Source organism: Stegostoma tigrinum, chromosome 15, assembly GCF_030684315.1.
Source record: "Stegostoma tigrinum isolate sSteTig4 chromosome 15, sSteTig4.hap1, whole genome shotgun sequence".
NCBI lineage: Eukaryota > Metazoa > Chordata > Chondrichthyes > Orectolobiformes > Stegostomatidae > Stegostoma > Stegostoma tigrinum.
The window spans coordinates 69582640-69601408 of NC_081368.1; the positions used below are offsets into that span (position 1 = coordinate 69582640).

At 41.3% G+C, this 18769-nt stretch overlaps 1 protein-coding gene across 17 annotated transcripts in view; it reads left to right on the forward strand.

The window, feature by feature from the left end:
• The window catches only part of LOC125458595 (muscleblind-like protein 3), a 168865-nt gene that overhangs the window by 32447 nt on the left and 117649 nt on the right, over positions 1 to 18769 (forward strand). For 13 of the 17 annotated variants that reach the window (XR_007248858.2, XR_007248859.2, XR_007248860.2 and 10 more), the window contains exons 1-2: positions 5307 to 5397; positions 5488 to 6432. Coding sequence is in view for 14 of the 17 variants with exons in the window: in XM_048543994.2 (XP_048399951.1) it covers positions 6259 to 6432 (174 nt within the window). In the remaining 3 variants the exon portion in view is untranslated. Of the gene's footprint in view, positions 1 to 3617; positions 4085 to 5305; positions 5398 to 5487; positions 6433 to 18769 lie in introns of those variants that run through there. The other 4 variants (XM_048543990.2, XM_048543993.2, XM_048543992.2 and 1 more) reach the window with 3 other exon arrangements.

Genomic DNA, 18769 nt, shown 5'->3' on the forward strand with positions numbered 1-18769 from the left:
ATTGCCATGAGTAATCAGAAGCCCAGAGCAGTTATCATAGAATCATGGCATCCTTACAATGTGGAAGCGGGCCATTCGACCCATATGAAGAGCATCCCACCTAGACCCACCCCTTACCATTGTCACTATGTACAATTTAGCATGGCCAATCCACCTAACCGGCACGTCTTTGGACTGTGGGAGGAAACCATGGCATCCGGAGGAAACGCGCAGACATTGAGAATGTGCAAACTCCACTCAGACAGTCACCCAAGGCTGGAATTGAACCCGAGTCCTTGGCGTTGTTAGGCAGCAGTGCTAACAACTGAGCCAGTGTGCCGCCCCCCTCTAGCAGAGAAGACCGCCGATTCCTTGAGTGGTCTGTGGGAACATGATGGTGAGTACATAGGAAATTTTCACCAAATTCTCTAGTAAATGGCCTCACAGTAAAAGAAGCTCTAATTGGTTTATGATTCAGGGCAATATGTGGTATATATCAGATGAAGAAAAAGTTGCAGTAACATTTTAATTGAAGTAGCATAATACCTTGAACAGATGAAGCAAGAAGGAAAGATACTGCTGAGTTGAATTAGCTGTTGAATGACATCGTATACCCAAAATGATTGTAGTATAACACAACTCCCAAAGCTGGTCGACTGTACACCAACAGCAACTTCGAACAATCCAAACAATGGTAAGTTGTAGGGTCAAAGAGCAGGATATTTCAGGAGGGAAGTATCTAGATCTGGAACCTTGCGTCAAAATTGGGAGAGAAACAATCTGACATTTGTCTGTAAAGTACAATTCAATGCGCATGACAGTGTCCCAGACACGACCATCACTGTCTCTGGGTTTGTCCTGTCTCAATGGCAGGTCTGATCCAGTAGAGTGGCCCAGTAATGTACAGTTAGGATGGAGTTGCCCTGGGAGTCTTCAACATTCACCTTGACCTCCAGGATTTCTTATGCTGTCAGGATAAAAGTGAATAAGGAAATTTCCTGGTGATTACCTATGACAGCTTCCTCAGCTGTTGAATTAGTACACTTCCAGGTTGAATACTAGTTGGAGGACACATTGAGAATGGTGAGAGCACAGAATACATTTCAGTCAAGGGACTTAAATGAGTAGCCTGTTAGCACCGAGCTGGCTAAGTGCTAAAGGACAAAGCTGTCAGACTGAGTACATGCGAGTGATGAAGGAACATGCAAGGGAGAATCTACTTGACCTCACCCTTGTCTGCCTGTCTATCACAGGAGAGGACTGACACGTCCATTCATTTCAGTGTTGGTCGTAGTAATGACTGCACAGACCCTTTTTTTGGGAGTCTCAAGTCCCATCTTCACATTGAGAATGTCCTGTATCTTGTTGCCTGCCAGTACTACTGTTCTGCATGGGTCAGGCTTCAAACCGGTCTAGTAACCTCAAAACTAGACACCCATGAGGCTCTCTGGGCCATCAGGACCAGCAGAATTGTATTCAACAACAATCTAAAACTTCATGGCCTGGCATGTTATCTCACATTAGGACGATCGTCAAGATGTAAAGTTAACTTGGAGTGCAGGGTGACCTGCCAAGAGCAGCCCGAAGCACGCACATTTATTTTTTAACAAAACGTCAACCTGGTGCAGCCACGCTACTCCCCTTGCATATCAAATACCTGATGTAGCCTTGTCAATTGCATACTAAGCGATTCTACAATCAATAGATCAGATTTAAGCTCTGATGTTCTCGCACATACAGTGTGAATGATGGTCAGCTAAATAACTAGTAGGAGGTGGAGTTTCCTCCAATATTTCCATCCTTTGTGATGAATGAGCTCAGTACATTAGTGCCAAAGATGAGACTGAAATATTTGCCTCCCTCTTCTACCAGAAGTGCCAAGTAGATGATCATTCTCTGCTTCCTGCTGAGGTCTTCAGCATTGTAGATAAAAGTCTTCAACCAATTTGATTCACTGCATAAGATATGAAGAAATAGTTAAAGACACTGAGTATAGCAATGGCTATGGACCCTGACAACATTTGAAAATATTGTGTTCCAGAATTAAGTGACCATAGCCAAGCTGTTCCAGATCAGGAACAATGCTTGCATCTATCCACGAATGTAGAAAATAGCCTGTATATTTCCTGTGCATTGAAAAACTGGGCAAATTCAATATGGCCAAATACCTTCCAAAACCCTTCCTTCCCTTCATAGTCAACAAAGTGACGGAAGAGGGAAGCAGCACTTGCAAAGAAGTAGTGTACTCAGTGACACACACACTTTGGCTTTGGCCAAGGCCACTCAGTTCCTGATCTCATTTGTGCTCATGTCCAAATATGAACAAGAGCTGAACCACAGATACAAGGTTAGAGGCATGGCCCATGATTTTATTTGATGGAATGTATGTCAAGGATGTCCAGCAAACTGGAGTCAGTGGGAATTTTGGGAGTGTGGTGATAGGAATGAGTGTTGGGATCGCTCGCGCTCTCTCTCATGGCTGGTGTTGTATGGAGATTGGTCATCTCAGGTCCAGGACGTGTCAGGATAGCGTTCTAGGCCCAACCATGTTTAATCACCTCATCGGTGACATTCCCTCCATCATTATGGTCAGAGGTGGGGCTGTCTGCTGATGGACTGTTTCATTTAAGACCTGAACAATATTTAGGCTTGTGTTGATTTAAGAGACAGGTCCCATTTGTGCCACAAGAATGCCAGACAATTACTAACTCAGTAACAGAGAAACTAATAGTTGCCGTTTAATGTTGAGTGGCATTACCAATGTCGAATCCATTGTTACCAGTATCCTGGGGTGGGATTCCATTGACCAGAAATTGAACTAAACTAGCCGTATGAATACTGTGGCTGTCAGGGCAAGTAAAGAGTTGAATTATGTGCTAAGTAACTCACCTCCTGTCTTCTCAATCCACCATGTACAAGGCACAAGTCCAGATTGTGATGGAATAGTCTCTGCTTGCCAAGCAGAGTGCAGCTCCACCTGTACAAAAGGTATTTGACACCATCTGTGGGAAAAGCACCCACTTGATTGGCACGTATCTATCCACCTTCATCGTTAATACCTTTTAACAATGCACTGTGGCAGCCACGTGTACCATCTACAAGCTGCACTGCAGTAACTCACTAAGGCTCGACTGTTAGTACCTTCCAAACCTGTGACCCCCACCCCTAGATGGACAAAGGCAGCAAATCCATCACCTGCGACTCAATTCCATACCACACACCATCCTGACTTTGAACTATATTGCCATTCCTCCAGTGTTGCTGGTTCACTATCCTGGAAGGCCTTTCTAGGAGCACTTTGAGTATCCCTGTATTTCAAGACTACAGCAGTTCAAGGGTACTCCAGGGTAATTAGGGGTTGGTAATAATTAATACCCTAGCTACTGAGACCCTTACTTTCATGAACAAATTAAATGAAAATAAAAAGGTTCAGTGCAACTGACTATTCCAGAAGCCTGAGATTTCATCCAGTATTCGCCTAAGCTGCGAAATGGCTGAGGTGTACCTTGAGCAGTCAGTATTTTTAAGTCTTTCTCATCTTACATCAGGAGTTTTTGTATTACATTTGGCAGAACTATTCCATAGAATCGTCAGATGACTGCCTAACAAAATCATACTTGTCAAATCATATCTTGCAGCCAACGTCCTGCACCAAATTTGTCGGGTACATCCTATCATACCAGCAGAACAGAACCATCTGAGTGGTAAAATAGCGTATAGTCCAGTGGAAGTGAGCTGTCAGAATTCCTAACAATGACTCCGAACTACATGAAGCCTCATGGTATCAAATCGAATAAGGAGAAAGATACCTGATTGCCAGCAACTGACCTACTTCAGATGATGAATAAACAATCCTCCATCTGTGTTTACTACTTGAAAGAGAGTGGAAGGTGACCAGAGCACAGAGTGCAATCTTGGGGATTTCACTTTCCATCAGGAGTGGTTCAGTGCTAAGTTGGCTGAGTCATGGGGACATATATGCCAGACTTGGTCTGTGATGTGGTGAGACAAACCTCCACAAGATGAATGACCTACTTGTAGGAGTTGCATCTGTTCGTGACATTTTGTGGAGACCAATCTTCACTGGCTGGATGAGGGATTGAAGGTGATGACTTGTTTCATTTTGTACCATCCCTTACCCTGAGGTTCAATTTGCCAATCCCGCTGCAGCAAGACGTACAGCTAATGGAGAACAAGTTGCTGATCAGTTGAGAGTCTGAAATGCTCCATTTTGCAATGAGTTATTTTATCGACAAATGCAGTGGGCCTGTGAACAGCCTTCATTATAGAAATGATTTTCATAACCTAATGAGCTCACTTGCAAGAGTATTGAAGATGGCCTCCATTGTTCATTACCTGCTCTCTGCGTGTGGCTCCATTTTTTGTTTTGTTTATTTGCTTTCCTTGTGCAATGGGAGGTGATCGTTCTAATGTAGTGTTTTCCCTCTGTGTCCTGTGCTTTCCATGCTCTAGCTGTCCTGGCAATATAGTGAAATTTCTTCCTCATGTACACTAAAGTATTGCCTCCTTCATTTGAAATAAATCTTCCCTATGTATGAGGACTCCTTATTTTAAAGCTAAATTGCTTCGATATGGGCTTCTTTATCTTCCTGGCCTAGCCGTCGTTGGCTGAATGTTGTGTACTTGCCTGTGTGGAGTATCTCAAAACACAAATCAACATTAACCCTGTGAATATAATACAGCTTTATTATAAATCAAATGAGGATGGCAATTAATCGAGGCTTTCCCCTCTCTGTCTGTCTGTCTGTCTGTCTCTCTCTCTCACTCTTTCTTTCTCTCCCCCCCCCCCCCCCCCACCCCCTCGTAGTGAGGACTGCATTGTTTGCTCACCACACCCTGCTAGATTTTTTTTCTCTCTCTTGCATCTTAAGACTGTGTCTGGCTGCAGTCGGATGTGGCACGCAGCCATAAACCATTACAGGCATTTTACGGAGCAATGCCGAGCTGACTCTCTCACTGCTGCAGCTGGTATGGCGTTTTATTTTGTTGTGATCTGCCATTTTCAAAAAGATATAAGCAACCTAACAGGAGGCTGAAAATGACTGGTGCCACTCAGCTGAATATGCAAACACAGACTCCAAGCATGCAGCCAACGAGGCACTGTTCCCTTTAAAACCACCTACTGTACATATCTCTAGTGCAGCAGAGACAAGCACATCAGGCTGAGGCATTTTTCTGTGCAGTGGGCATAGCAATGAACGTCTGCCAGGAAGGATCAATATGAGACGGCCCTTCTCATTGGCCAGTCGCCCAGGCTCTCACTGCAACACTGGTCCCAATTGGCTCTCCTCCTTACCATGTGCGGCTTTATGAAGGGATATGGCCCTTTTTTTTAATCTCCAATGGCTGACTGCAAAATGCTGCACTGTTAGTGTCTGAACGTTTTATGGCATGTTGGTAGGACTGTCATATGAAAATCAAGGTTATGAAGGAGAGCTTGTATGTTTTCTGTCTGTTTTCCCTGACGTCTTCTTTCTTTCCCCACAGGTTGCTGAAAAGTGCCTTTTCTGAAGATTCTGCTGCTTGGATTTCTGTCTCTGGCTTTTTTCCCCCTTTTTGGCTTTGCTCAAAGCAGCTCTTGGAGACGACAAATCATCTACCGTTTTCGTTTTGCCGAACGCCTACGTTTTTTTTTCTCCCATTTGTTTTTAACGTCTAACAGCAAGTATTTTACCCCACTCCTATTTTTAATTCTCTTCACTCCATCTTCATCTTCCACTGTCTTACGATTAGTTAATGCACGATCTTGGGAATAGGAGAAAGACTGAGATCTTCACCTCCCTCTCCCCAAGAGAAGTGAAGCGTAACTGTAAGGCGAAGCACCGACAGCAACATATGCTACAAGAGAATTAATCAAAACCAGTTACTGGAGAGCACGGAATTCCATTGACAGGCTGCTGTTACCTTCGAATAACTTGTTCACTTGGCACAAAAAGCGATATTTTTCTGCCAACGCACATCTAAAGGGGCTAACCCGTTAATCGATGCCCGCCCATTTGTGTGATGAATTATTTTTAATTTAAGATTGGCTCTTTGACTGATGTCATGTTTCTGCACAACGATCTGACTAACTGAAAACCTAAGTGCTGAGAAGAAAAAAATATATTTTTTAACCAAAGGAACGACTTTATTTGTTGTTATAATTTTAACTTACTTTTATACACTTTTTTTCTAAAACTGTTACTGTTCTGGGGGTTGGGACAGAAAAAAATTAGTGAGGGGGATTTGGTTACCCACACATCCTTTCAGTTTCCTAATATGGCTGTGAATGTTTCAATGATCCGTGACACAAAATGGCTGACGTTAGAAGTGTGTCGAGAATTCCAGAGAGGGACTTGTTCTCGGTCTGACGCGGAGTGCAAGTTTGCCCATCCTTCACGAAGCTGCCATGTTGAAAACGGTCGTGTCATTGCCTGCTTTGATTCACTGAAGGTAAAAACCTAATTGCTTATATTTTTAATTTGTTGATTCCATTTTTATCGCTGACGTCGTGGTTGTGGATTTTGAATTTTTAAAAATATTTCTGTTTTTGAAAAGCTGGAGTGTTGCTGAAAGTAGTTTCATTCCTAATATTACATTATGTGGCTTCCCTTCCTTAATGCTCCCCCAATACAGTGGGGAGGGAAAGGTAGGCTAGAATGGTGTAAGCATTTAAAATTCTTGAATGCCAAACAGTTCTGTTTGTAATGTCACAGTCTTTAGGTTAGTTGGTTTCCATGGTTGAGCTAAAAGCCTTTTTGAAGTGATCAGTGGATCATTCTTAAAGGGGTTCTGCCTGCATGAGATCAATGGTTGAAGTCAAAGGACGAAGACCGTTTGAATCTCATATTTTCTAAACACAACTCGACATCAGAGTGAATGATTGGTTTTAACTTTCACTACCCTTTCAAGTAACTCCAATTCAGTTGCTAGAAATCTTTGTCTAAAGATGCCGTTGCTCAACAACCCAGTGTCCTCTGTTGTATTGCTGCTCTGGTATGTTACTTTGGTAAATTTACTTTGGAACCATGCCCTTTAGCCCAAGGGGATTGGAATGCTTCAATGATAAAGTGGTACGTCATTTTGGTTGGAATATTGATGTGACCCAATCCGTCTCTGGGCAGTGCAGCTCAGGAAGGCTGTACTCACACTGAAGAAGGTACACTGCAGACTTACTCATGGAATGACATTGTGAATTAAAGGGTTCAATTATGAATATCCATTACTTAGTTTGCCTTCCCTCGAGTTTAATTGATTGAAGGATGATCTAATTAGATTACTCCTAACCATTTCCTCAGGGTGAGGTCAGAGATTTGGAGCTGAATCTACTTAAAGCAGATTTTTGCATGAAAGGTAGTGAAAATGTGGAATATTCTTCTTCTGTAGAAGACTGTGATTGCAGAGACAGTGGGGGCTCTTAAGACTGAAGTAATTGTTGTTAAGTGAGGAAAAGAGGGGGAAAAAAAAGCTTTCAGTGCCTTTCATGACCTCAAGATATCCTAAAATGCTTCTCAGCCAATGAAATTGTTTATTAAGTGTATTCCATTGTAATATGGGAAACATGGCAGTCAATTGAACATAGTAAAATTGCACAAGCATCAATAAGATGCCGTTATAAACTGTTTTATTTTTAGCCATGGTATTAATTGTAGGATAAATATTTTAAGGTTGAAGTTAGGGTTTTGAGGTAGATAGAGCAAAGGTAACCAGTAAAATTCTAATTGGTCATGGTCTTATTGAATTGCAAGCAGATTTGAGGGGCTGACATTGTAAACCTAATCCTGTTACCATAAGTTAACTTTCTCTGTCCCTTACTTTGAATATCTCTAGACTGTCTCGTCTGTAGTGCCTTTTTGAGGTTATAGTGTCCCAGCTAGTAAGTGGCTCCTCACATTCTTACTCATTGATATCAGGGACAAATCTCCTATTTTAGTCTGCAGAAGGATCAATAACACCACAGTGACTAGAGCAGTTTCACAAACTAGTGTTTACAGATCTCCTTATCGTTTTTTTCCCTAATTACAAAGGGCTCACAGGAGATGGTTCCATCTTCCTTTGTCCCAACGTGAAATGCCCTCAAATGAAAACTGATTTACTTTTAGGGCCAGAAAGGAATTCAGTAGTGCTTTTTCTTGAAGACTGTCCACCTTTTAATATTGTTCTATTTTTAAAATTGACATGAAAGGGCACTATGGATACATTATAAAATAGGAAATGTGATAAGTTTGAGAATTGGTATAGAGTCACGTTGGAACATTACAGAATGAAATACCACGTGGAATGAAATGGGAGCATGAAGGTCAAAGGTCTTCATTGGAAATCTTCACATTCTTTACTTTTAATTGCTGATTTTCATCTGTCAGTCCTTTTTATTGTCTTGCCTTTTCGCTTTTTACAGACTACTGTTTCCTGTTTTACCTTTTTACGATGTTGCTGTCTCTTAAATGTGTGACCATCCTCAGTGTTTGAATTTTTTAAATCAGGTTTCAAACCCTGCTAAAGAACTGATGTCTTAATTTAAGTCCTATTACAATCACAGATTACATCTTATTTGACTACTAATGGGAAAACTAAACCTAGCTATCCTTGCTAACTTGCCTGCAACCTTTGTAACCGTACTGTCTCTTTGTAAATACCAACGCTTGGTTCTGTTCTTGCCTTTTCAGTTGAGCCAGAGAATCAACTAGAATGGACTGTCATTCAAATCTTGTCCTATTCCCCTTGAAGATCCACTAGGATCCAGCCATGATCCCTTTTCTGTTCTTCATTTACATGCTGCCCCTCAATAACATGCCTAAAAACATGTAAGATTTCACATGGATGCTGACCACATGCAGCTCTATCTCACCACTACCTGTTTCAGTTCCTTCACTGTTCCTGTATTGTCACGCGTCTTCCCTGATATCTAGTAGAAGTTTCTTCCAGTTAAATGTTAAGAGGTCAGCAGTCATTGTTTTGACCCTGTTGCCTAATTCTGTGCCCAAGTTGCCAGCTCCGTCTCCCCCCGACTTCTGTTGGATGCTGTCGCAGACTGTTCACAACCTTTGGCATCTCATTTCACTTTGAGCTGAGCTTTTGACCCTATATCTCTCTGCCTCCAAAACAGACTACTTACACTTCTCAAAATCATTATCCATTTGCACCCTGTCTGAGACTGAAACCCTCACTTGTGCTTTTGTTGTCTCCAATCTCGTCTGTTCTAATTCACTTTTTGGTTGTTCTCCCATCATCCTTCCTCCACCAATTTGAGCTCATTCAAAATTCTGCTCTTCCTGCCTACCTCTCATCAAACTCTGTCGTGAAGGCAAAGTATGGTGAATGCCGGCAATCTGAAACAAACACCAAAAATGCTGGAAAGATATGGAAAGTCTGACAACATCTGTGGAGAGAGAGAGAAACAGTTTGCATTTCAATTCTGGTATGATACCTCTTCAGACCTGTCATACAGAATCAAAACATTAACTCTGTTTTTCTCTATAGATGCTACCAGACGTGTTTTGAGGTTTTCTGACATCTGTGTTCATTTCTCATCAAATCCCGTTCACCCATCACACTTGCAGTCAGTGAAATGTGTTGGCTCCCCGTTTGGCAACATTTCAATTTAAAAATATCATCCTTAAGTTTGTGATTTCTTCCTGCCCTAACTTAAATAATCTGCTGCAGACCTACAAATTCCAAAAAGTCAATATTATTCCACTCCTGGCCCTTTGGACATTTTTCTTCAGCAATTTACATGGTAGATCTGGAATTCCCTCTTTAAATCTTCAGTTCTTTTCTTCTTTAAGCTGCTCCCTCAAACTTGCAACTTGCCAGTGTATTTGTCATCTTGATCCTAATGTGGTCTCCTTTGGACAGCATTTTTTTTGTTTGATAAGGTTCTGACAATTGCTTTGAGATGTTTTCCTGTGTTAAAGTTGCTATAAATTTGCAAGTTATTGTTGCTGCTGCTTTGAATATTTTACATATGTAAATTTATGAATGAGACAGTGCCTTTAAAGGACGGCTCATAAGATATGAAAGACGAATAGTGCATTGTTTAAATTAGGTTTTTAATTCCTCTGATGGATCTTGAATCTTGGAATGAAAATTTGTTTGGGTTCCAGCCAATAGCAATTGTGAAAAAGCCAATAGCCTAACATCGCTGCAAGCTCAAAAAGAAAATATTCTGGGTATGTGGGCATCACGTGTAATATCAGCACTTATCTCCCATTCCTAATTGCCCTCGAAGATGGTGGTGAGCTGTCTTCTTGAATCATGGCAGTCCGTGTGCTACAGATATATCTACAATGCTGTTCGGGAGATTGTTCCACAATTTTTATTTGGTGACTGTGAAAAAATGGTGATTGTTTCTTGGCAGGGAACTTGTTGGTGATGGTGTTCCCATGCATCTTGTCCATTTAGGTGCTCAGTTTGTGGTGTTAGAAGGTACTGTTGAAAGATGGAGTGCTTTTTGTAGATGGTGCACACTGCTGCCGCTGTGCATCAGTGGTAAAGGCAGTGACTGTTGAAGGTCTTGGTTGGGCGACAGCTAAATGGACAGTGATGTTGCAGCTCAGTGCAAATATTTTCAAACAGTTAAACCCTCAAACGTTAATTAGTTCCTTCACATTTATATAGTACCTTCTTAAGTTGACAACAGAATCTATATAAATATGCAGTAAGTGTACATAAAGGAGCTTAGTAAACATTTTGACCAAGCCAGTAAGAACATTGCAATTTTAAATCTTAACCAAATCATAAATAATTTCGTGACCTTCATTTTCCAGAATATTGATTTGGTAGTGCCCTCTTGTCTGCACTTCTACTTTGTATGTTTTTAAATAGGGTTGGAATATGGAAGCAATTAGGAATTCTAAATAATTTCCTCACAACCTGTCCGTCAATTACTGATTGCATAGTTTGTGTGGGACGGTGTGGAAGGTGCCAGTGAACACTGCACAGCAGTTGAATTTGCAAATACTTTTAAAACATAATGGTCTATATGCCTAATACCTCAGCTTATGTTTTCATAGCTCATGATTGCAGGAAGCAAAGATCAGGCGAGAAATTTGCTTAAATTTGAATTTGACACCCGGGTGTTTCTTAACTTTGTCTCATCTTAACTACGCTTGGTGTCAGTGCATTAGTTTGAGGTACAGAATTGGACTGAGAGAACATACTGTAGTGTTACGGAAGAAGACACTGAAAGTGAACATCAGTGAAACAAATTTGAAAAGCTTTTGAAATGTTCAAGAGGCTAATAGTAACAAGGCTGTGAAGGAAGTGAGGAGGAGAGGATTAAGTAGTGACAGGAAAAATAGAGAAAGGAATCCCAGCGTTCCTGAATGAACACATGAATTGCTGGACAAAAACAGACAAACTTGGCCTCTGCCATCCTAGTTAAATAACAGAGATAATAAGGTGTAGAGCAGGACGAACACAGCAGGCCAGGCAGCATCACAGGAGCAGGAAAGCTGACGTTTTGGGTCTGGACCCTTCAGAAATGGATTCCTGCTCTACACCTCATTATCTCAGATTCTCCAGCATCAACAGTTCCCACCACCTAGTTGCAAAAAGACAATATTCCCATTCTCTGGCCTGCTCTTGCATAGCTTGGCTTCTGACTCTTAATTTTGTCCTTCTACAAGGCCTAATACAGACCTGAAATGGAATAGTTTCCACTTTCCTGGAGCAATACTTGACCTCAGTGATATAGACTAAGAGTTTTTTATAGTACAGAAAGAATCCATTTGACCCGTCTTGTTTGTACTGGCTCATAAGGGAGCCACCCAGGTAGTCCTAACTCCAAGCCGCCTAACAACTTCTTCTTTAATATAAATTCTGCTCTCTTTTGAAACCTCTGATGCATTCTGCTTCAACCACTCACCCTAAGCAGTGCATTTCAAATCCTAACAATTCTGAGAAAAGTAGTTTCTCTTCATCTCATTCCTAGCTGTCTTGCTGGCAATTTTGAAATTGTGACAATGACTTATTGAGATACCAACTAGTGGAAATGAATATCTTCTTTCACCCTGTCAAAATTGCTCATAATTTTGACCACCCCAATAAGATCACCTCTTAATCCTCTCTGTTTTGAGGAGAATAAGACTAATCTCTGTCATCTTTCCTAATATCTAAAATTCTTCATTCCTGCTGGAGGAAGTGGTGGATGCGGTTCGGTTACAATATTTAAAAGACATTTGGATAAGTGCATGAATGGGAAAGGTTTGGAGGGATATGGGTCAAACGCAGGCAAGCAGGATTAGATTCGTTTGGAAATACTGTCGACATGGACGAGTTGGACTGAAGGGTCTGTTTCCATGTTGTATGACTCTGTGGTTTCTTTCGAATTCTCTCCAGCGCTTTTACATCCTCCTTTAAATCAGGTGCCGAGAACTGAAAACAATGCTCCAAACATGGTGTGACCAATGAATTGTCGAGGTATAGCATCACTTAATTGCTTTCATATTCTGTGCCTCTATTTATAAATCCAAGAATGTTCTAAGCCTTTTTAACAACTTTTCAACTTGCCTGGCCATGGTCAGAGATTCATGCATTTGAGCCCCAAAGTCCCTGCTTTTGTACTTCCTTCAGTGTTGTACCATTGTGTTTGTATTGTCTCTCCACATTTGATCTACCAAAATGCATTATATTACATTTCTCTGCATTGAAATTCATCTGCCAGGTGTTTACTCATTTGGCCAACTTGTCAATATCCCTTTGAAATTACTCAGCATCGTTCCCACAATTCACTATTCACTCTAATTTATAGAATAATTTGGAAATTGAGAGATTTTGCCCTCAACACTAGTCTCCAAAATGTTTATATAAATCTGAAAAAGCAAGGGTCCCATCACCAATCCCTGGGGAGCACCACTTTCAATTCCTCTCCAATCTGAGAAATGTCCATTTATACCTACCCTGCTTCCTACCTTTTAGCCCACTTCTAATCCATGCAGTAAAGGACCCGTCAATTCCGAACATTTCTAATTTGCTAACCAACCTGTCATGTGGCACTGTATCGAATGCTTTCTGAAAGTCATAGTCTGAATGTCAGGGACAGTGTGCTTGCTTGATTGACACCATTTTCACAACTTTCAACATTTCCTCCCTTCAGTACCGCGCATTGACAGTAAGGTGTACCATCTACAAAATAAACTGCACAATCCCCTAAGATTTTCTGGCAACCCTTTCCAAACTATAACTTCTACCATATGGAAGGACAAGGAGAGCAGATACATGGGAACACCACCTGCATGGTGCATCCCATCCTAACTTGGAATTATATTGCTGTCCCTTCACTTTTTCACTTGGTCATCCTGTAACATTTTTCCTAACAGCTACATAGGTGTGCCTACTCCATCTTGATTGGAATGCATCAAGAAGATAGCTCATCACAACTTTCTCAAGGGCAACTAGCAATGGGCAATAAATGCTGGCTTAGTCAGCCACACACACAATACATGAACGTGTGTATTTAAAACAAAACTAAAATAACAATAGAATTGACGATTAATCAGTCAGGTTAGTGTAAGACATACGCAGACGTAAGGTGAGGACACCCCCCCCCCCCCCCCCCCCACCTCAATGATATTGGAGAGTTTTGGAAACCATAGGTTCAAAGTCACCTGTTCCCCTCAAGCCTGCCACACTCCCCGTATGTTGTATCTTAAATTAATCATGTAGTCTATTCTTGAATGCTATTTTCTGAAAGAAAAAGATACAGAATGTGGAACAAGTCCCCAGTTCTCTACACGTTTGTCTCTGAAGATAGTATGATGCTATATGAGAATGTTGTGGTGAAGGTGGCTCTCTGTATCATTTTTGTGGATTAACACTACAGCATACCTGCTAAGACATGAAGCAATTCTTTGCACCAAGCTGATTCTGACTCACTGGTTTCTCAGCCCTCATTTTCGGGTTGTTGTGGATATATTTTCAGCTGTTAGCACAGATTTTTGCTCCTCCCTCCGAATTGATTCAGATTTTGTGCAATCTGTAGTGTTTATCAGGGAGATAGATTAGGCTTGTGGATAAGTTTGGTAGAACTTTGGTGGGCGTGACTAATTCATTTATACTGGCTGTTGACCTCTTGCTTGACAACTATCCAAACAGTCTGCATATCAACATGATGTATTGTGACAAAGAAATCTTCCAACACTACATTTCTTCACTTGTTGGCATAAATTTGTGCTCATTTTTTGTTCATGTTAGGCATGGTTTAAGCCTGACCTGTCATATCATGAAGAATCTGCCAAGTTCACCAGTTTACTTTCCACATGTTTAACTACAGACAGCTTTTTTTTTTCTGATTCTTTAGCCACTAATTTGCTTTTTGTTCCATGTGCTGTAGTCAGCATTTCTCTCATTGGTCAGCATCAGGTGTTTTGATGGATGACATAGATCTCAACCATGCCGCTAATGAAACAATTCCATTTCCTTGTCAATGCTGATGCTAATAAACTTGCCCAAGTTGTGAGTGATCTCCAACCTGTTGAAATACTTACTTATGATGCCACATGCTTTAGATGATGGGACCTTATTTAGATTATTTTGTTCAGTTCTGGACACTGCATTTCAGAAAAGCTGTATTGCCCTTAGAGATTTTTAATTGCTTCGTGGGATGTAAGTATTACTGACAAACCAGATTTGTTACTCATCCCTTTTGAAGCTGGTGGCGAACTGCCTTTTTGAACTGCTGCAGTCCATCTAATGTAGGTGCAACCATGGGTACTGTTAGGAAGTGATGCTGTGCGGGTTAACCAGAATGATATTCACACTAAAATAGTTAAATTATAAGGACAGACAAGAGAAAACTGGTTTGTGTTCCCCACTACGTCAGAAGTACAGAGTTTTATGATGGTAAGCAAAGAGATGATTGTCCTATTAATATATACCTTGGTTCTGCCTTCACAAAGGAGGACACAAATGAGTACGAAATATATTAACAAACACTGGGTCAAGTAAGAGGGAGGAACTGGAGGAAATTAGTATTAGCAGGGGAATGATGTTGGAGAATTGATGGGATCAAAGACCAACAACATCCCAGAGCTCAATAACCTACAGGCCAGATTTGTTAAGGAAGTAACCTAAGGAATAATGGATGCAACTGTGATTTTTTTTTTTCAAGATTCAATAGACACTGAAGCAGGTACTGTGGATTGTAGGATAGCTAATGTATCCTGACAATTTAGAAAAGAGAGTAGAGAGAAAATGATGAATTATAGACCAGCTAGTCTGACATTGATGGTCTAAACCCTTGCTCCTGGATGGATTTATGAATAGCCTTTTAAATGTTTTAATTATACCCACTTCCATTACTACTACCGGCAGCTCGTTCTGTACATGCATGCCCTCTGCATGGAAAAGTTACTCCTCAGTCTTTTTAAATCTTTCCCCTCTCAAATTAAATCTATGCCCTCTAGTTTAGGATTCCCCCACCCTTGGAAAAATGCCCTGGCTAGTCATGTTATCCATGCCCCTCGTGATTTTATAAACTCCTATAAAATCACCCAGCTTATTCACCCCTCTATAAGACAAACCCTCAGAGCCGGCAACATCCTTGTAAATCTTCTCTGCACCCCTTCAGTTTAACAACAGCCTTCCAATAGAAGGGCAACCAGAATTGTACGCATTATTCGAAATATAATCTTGCCAGTGTCCAGTACAGCCACAACATGATGTCCCAATTCCTTTACTCCAGTATGCTGACCAATGAAGGTAAGTGTGCCAAACACCACTTTCACTACCCTTTCTACCTGCAACTACACTTTGAAGGATCTGTCCACCTGCACCCCTACGTATCTTTGTTTGGCAGCACTCCCAAGGGACCTACCATTAACAGTACAAATCCTGCCCTAGCTTACCTGAGAAAGCAAGTTTTAGCTATGAAGGGAGTGCAGTGAAGGTTTAGCAGACTAGTTCCGTCATCCCAGGAAACAGTTTGTGAAGAGAGACTGTATTGGCTAGGCTATATTCACTGACAGTTCAAAAAGTTAGGGGGTGGGGTGGCAATCTCATTTAAAAAAACCTATAAAATTTTAATTGGTTTGCAGAGAGTGAACAGAGGAAGGTTGTTCCCGATGGCTGGAGAATCCAAGACCAAGGGTCACAATCTCATGATACAAAGTCGGCCATTTAGACTGAGATGAGGAGAAATTTTTTCATCCAGAGAGTGGTGAGCTTGTGAAACACACTCTCTGCCACAGAAAGTAGTTGAGACCAAAATATTGAATGTTTTTAAGGAGTTAGGTGTAGTTCTGAGGGCTAGAGAGTTTGGGGAGAAAGCAGGATCAGTGTACTAAGCTGGTTAATCAGCCACAATCATTATTGAACGGCACAGTAGGGTTGAAGGACAGAATGACGTAATCATCTTTTCTATATTTCTACAAGTGCTGAGGAGTAATCTGGTTAAGATTTTCGATTTAAAAATAATACACAATAGCCAGAGACTATTTCCCAGGGCAGAAATGGCTAGCATGAGGGGTCATAGTTTTAAGCTGGTTGGTGGAAAGTATAGAGGGGATGTCAGAGGCAGGTTCTTTACGCAGAGAGTTGTGAGAGCATGGAATGCGTTGCCAGCAGCAGTTGTGGAAGCAAGGTCATTGGGGTCATTTAAGAGACTGCTGGACATGTATATGGTCACAGAAATTTGAGGGTGCATACATGAGGATCAATGGTCGGCACAACATTGTGGGCTGAAGGGCCTGTTCTGTGCTGTACTGTTCTACTGTTCTATGTTCTAGATCGTTTGGATATAGAAACACTGGAGGTGGATTTTTAACCACTGCATTGCAGATGTAGAGCATGATCAAAATGAGAGGAAAAGCAGTCTCATTCACTGTGTTCTTGCCTCTAGCTGCATTTTCCAGGGATAGGCTGAGTCCAGTGTCAATATTGTGCCTGCCAGGAGCAGGAAGCTAACTGAGTGGGTAATTAGGCAATTCATTGCATTCTTCCTTAACCATTGCCATTTTCCCAGCATCTTAATAGCTCACAGGACTGATCTGCAGAGCCAGAGTTCAGAGTAAGATTAAAGAATTCAAGACTTTAAGGGCTGGCAGTGGTTTGCCATGGTGAAAGGAACTCCTAGAGTTTGATAACTCTGATACTGGCAAGTTGATGCTGTGGCAGCTGTTCTTTTGAGACTAATGCTACCTCCATTGCATCCCTCCTGCTCCTACTCCTGCTGCATTCCCCTTGGCAGACGCAATGTGAGAGCACACCACTATCTTTGCAGTATCTGACTCAATCTTATGCCTAGCCTCAGTTTCTTGACATCCCTAATTGAACAGCGATCCCAGAAATGGTTTCTTAACTGAGTACGTTTAGACAGTTTGCCTGGAAGGTGTGTTGCTGTTGTACACCGGACAGTTTTTAGGTTGCAGCCCAGACAGCCAAAAATCTCTCTAAATCTGTAAACTTGTTTCTTCTGTTCTTTTGTAATATGTGGAAGTCATTGGCCTGGCCAGTATTTTCGCTCATCTGTAATTCCACTTGAACTGTGTGGCTTGCTCGATCATTCCAGAGGGCAGTTCAGAATCACCTTCAGTGGATCTGGAATCGCTTGTAGGCCAGACCAGATAGATTTGACGATATCCTTCTCTAATGAACCAGGTGGATCTGTATAACTATCGATGGTAGTTTTGTCATCATTAATGAGACCAGCTTTCAATTCCAAATTTTATTCCTAGCGTTTAAGCTCTACCAGCTGATATTTGGTTGCAGGTTTCAAGCCAAATGACTTTGGGACCTTGCGTTATGCGTCAAAATTGTTTCTAATCAACCTGTTCAGAGATGTTATTACTTGCCTCTGGAACAGGTGAAACTTGAACCTGGGCAAAGGGATAGATACATCACTATGCCATAAGAGCCTTCTGAAACTAGCTGCCTTCATGCCTGTGGATGTATAGCTCAATCTTTCAAGACAGGTGGCTAGATTTTTACTATTTTTAAAATGGTTCTTAACGAATATGAAACAAAGGTGTGTTGGGTTGCGGTACAGATTCGTCATTATCAATTAGAATGGTGGAGCTGGCTCAAAAGAGCAGAATGGCTTCCTTTCTTTGACATTCCTTGTCCTTAATCTGCTGATTTCAAAGTAAAGAGAATAGAATTGTTGAATGTATCTCTACACATCTTCTGCCATATAGATGGAATTTAATTTAATCACAGTGATAACCAGTGTCCTAAAAATAAAAGTAAATGGATTTGCAAGAGAGGATGTCCAAAACACTGGATTGAATTCTAGAGAAATAACTTCAACAGAATGTGACCGACTCAGTCTTTGTTTATGCTGCAGACCTTGTCCCACTTCAATCCTTCTTGGGCATGGGCAATTTTGCCCATTCCTAGCCATCCCAGGAGGAAACCACATTTTGTCAGCTAGGGTAACATGTAGATCAGACGAGGCAGCCAGGTGGCAGGCTCCTGGCCTTGACATTCACTGATGTACCAGTTGGATCTTTTAGGGAAGAGCTTGAAAGGACAATGTCAGTTTCTATCCCTTAGGGAAGCAATCCTGGTGTCCTCTCTAACTTAAATGTAACTTCAATCCCATACCAACGGGATTGACTCCTAATTGCCTTCTGCACTTTTAAATCCTGCTTAAACCAGAAAGAAATATTCAGTTCATTTTCTCACCATGACATTGTTGGGAATTGAATGAGTACTAAATGAGTAGCTTCAGCAAGACCTTTTCATCTTGGTTGTCTTTTACAATAACAAACTGAAGCTTAGGTAATGTCCTCCATTAAAGCACAGCCAAGTGCTGAGCCAGCTATTAAATTTCTTTGTTTCCTCAGTATGCAAA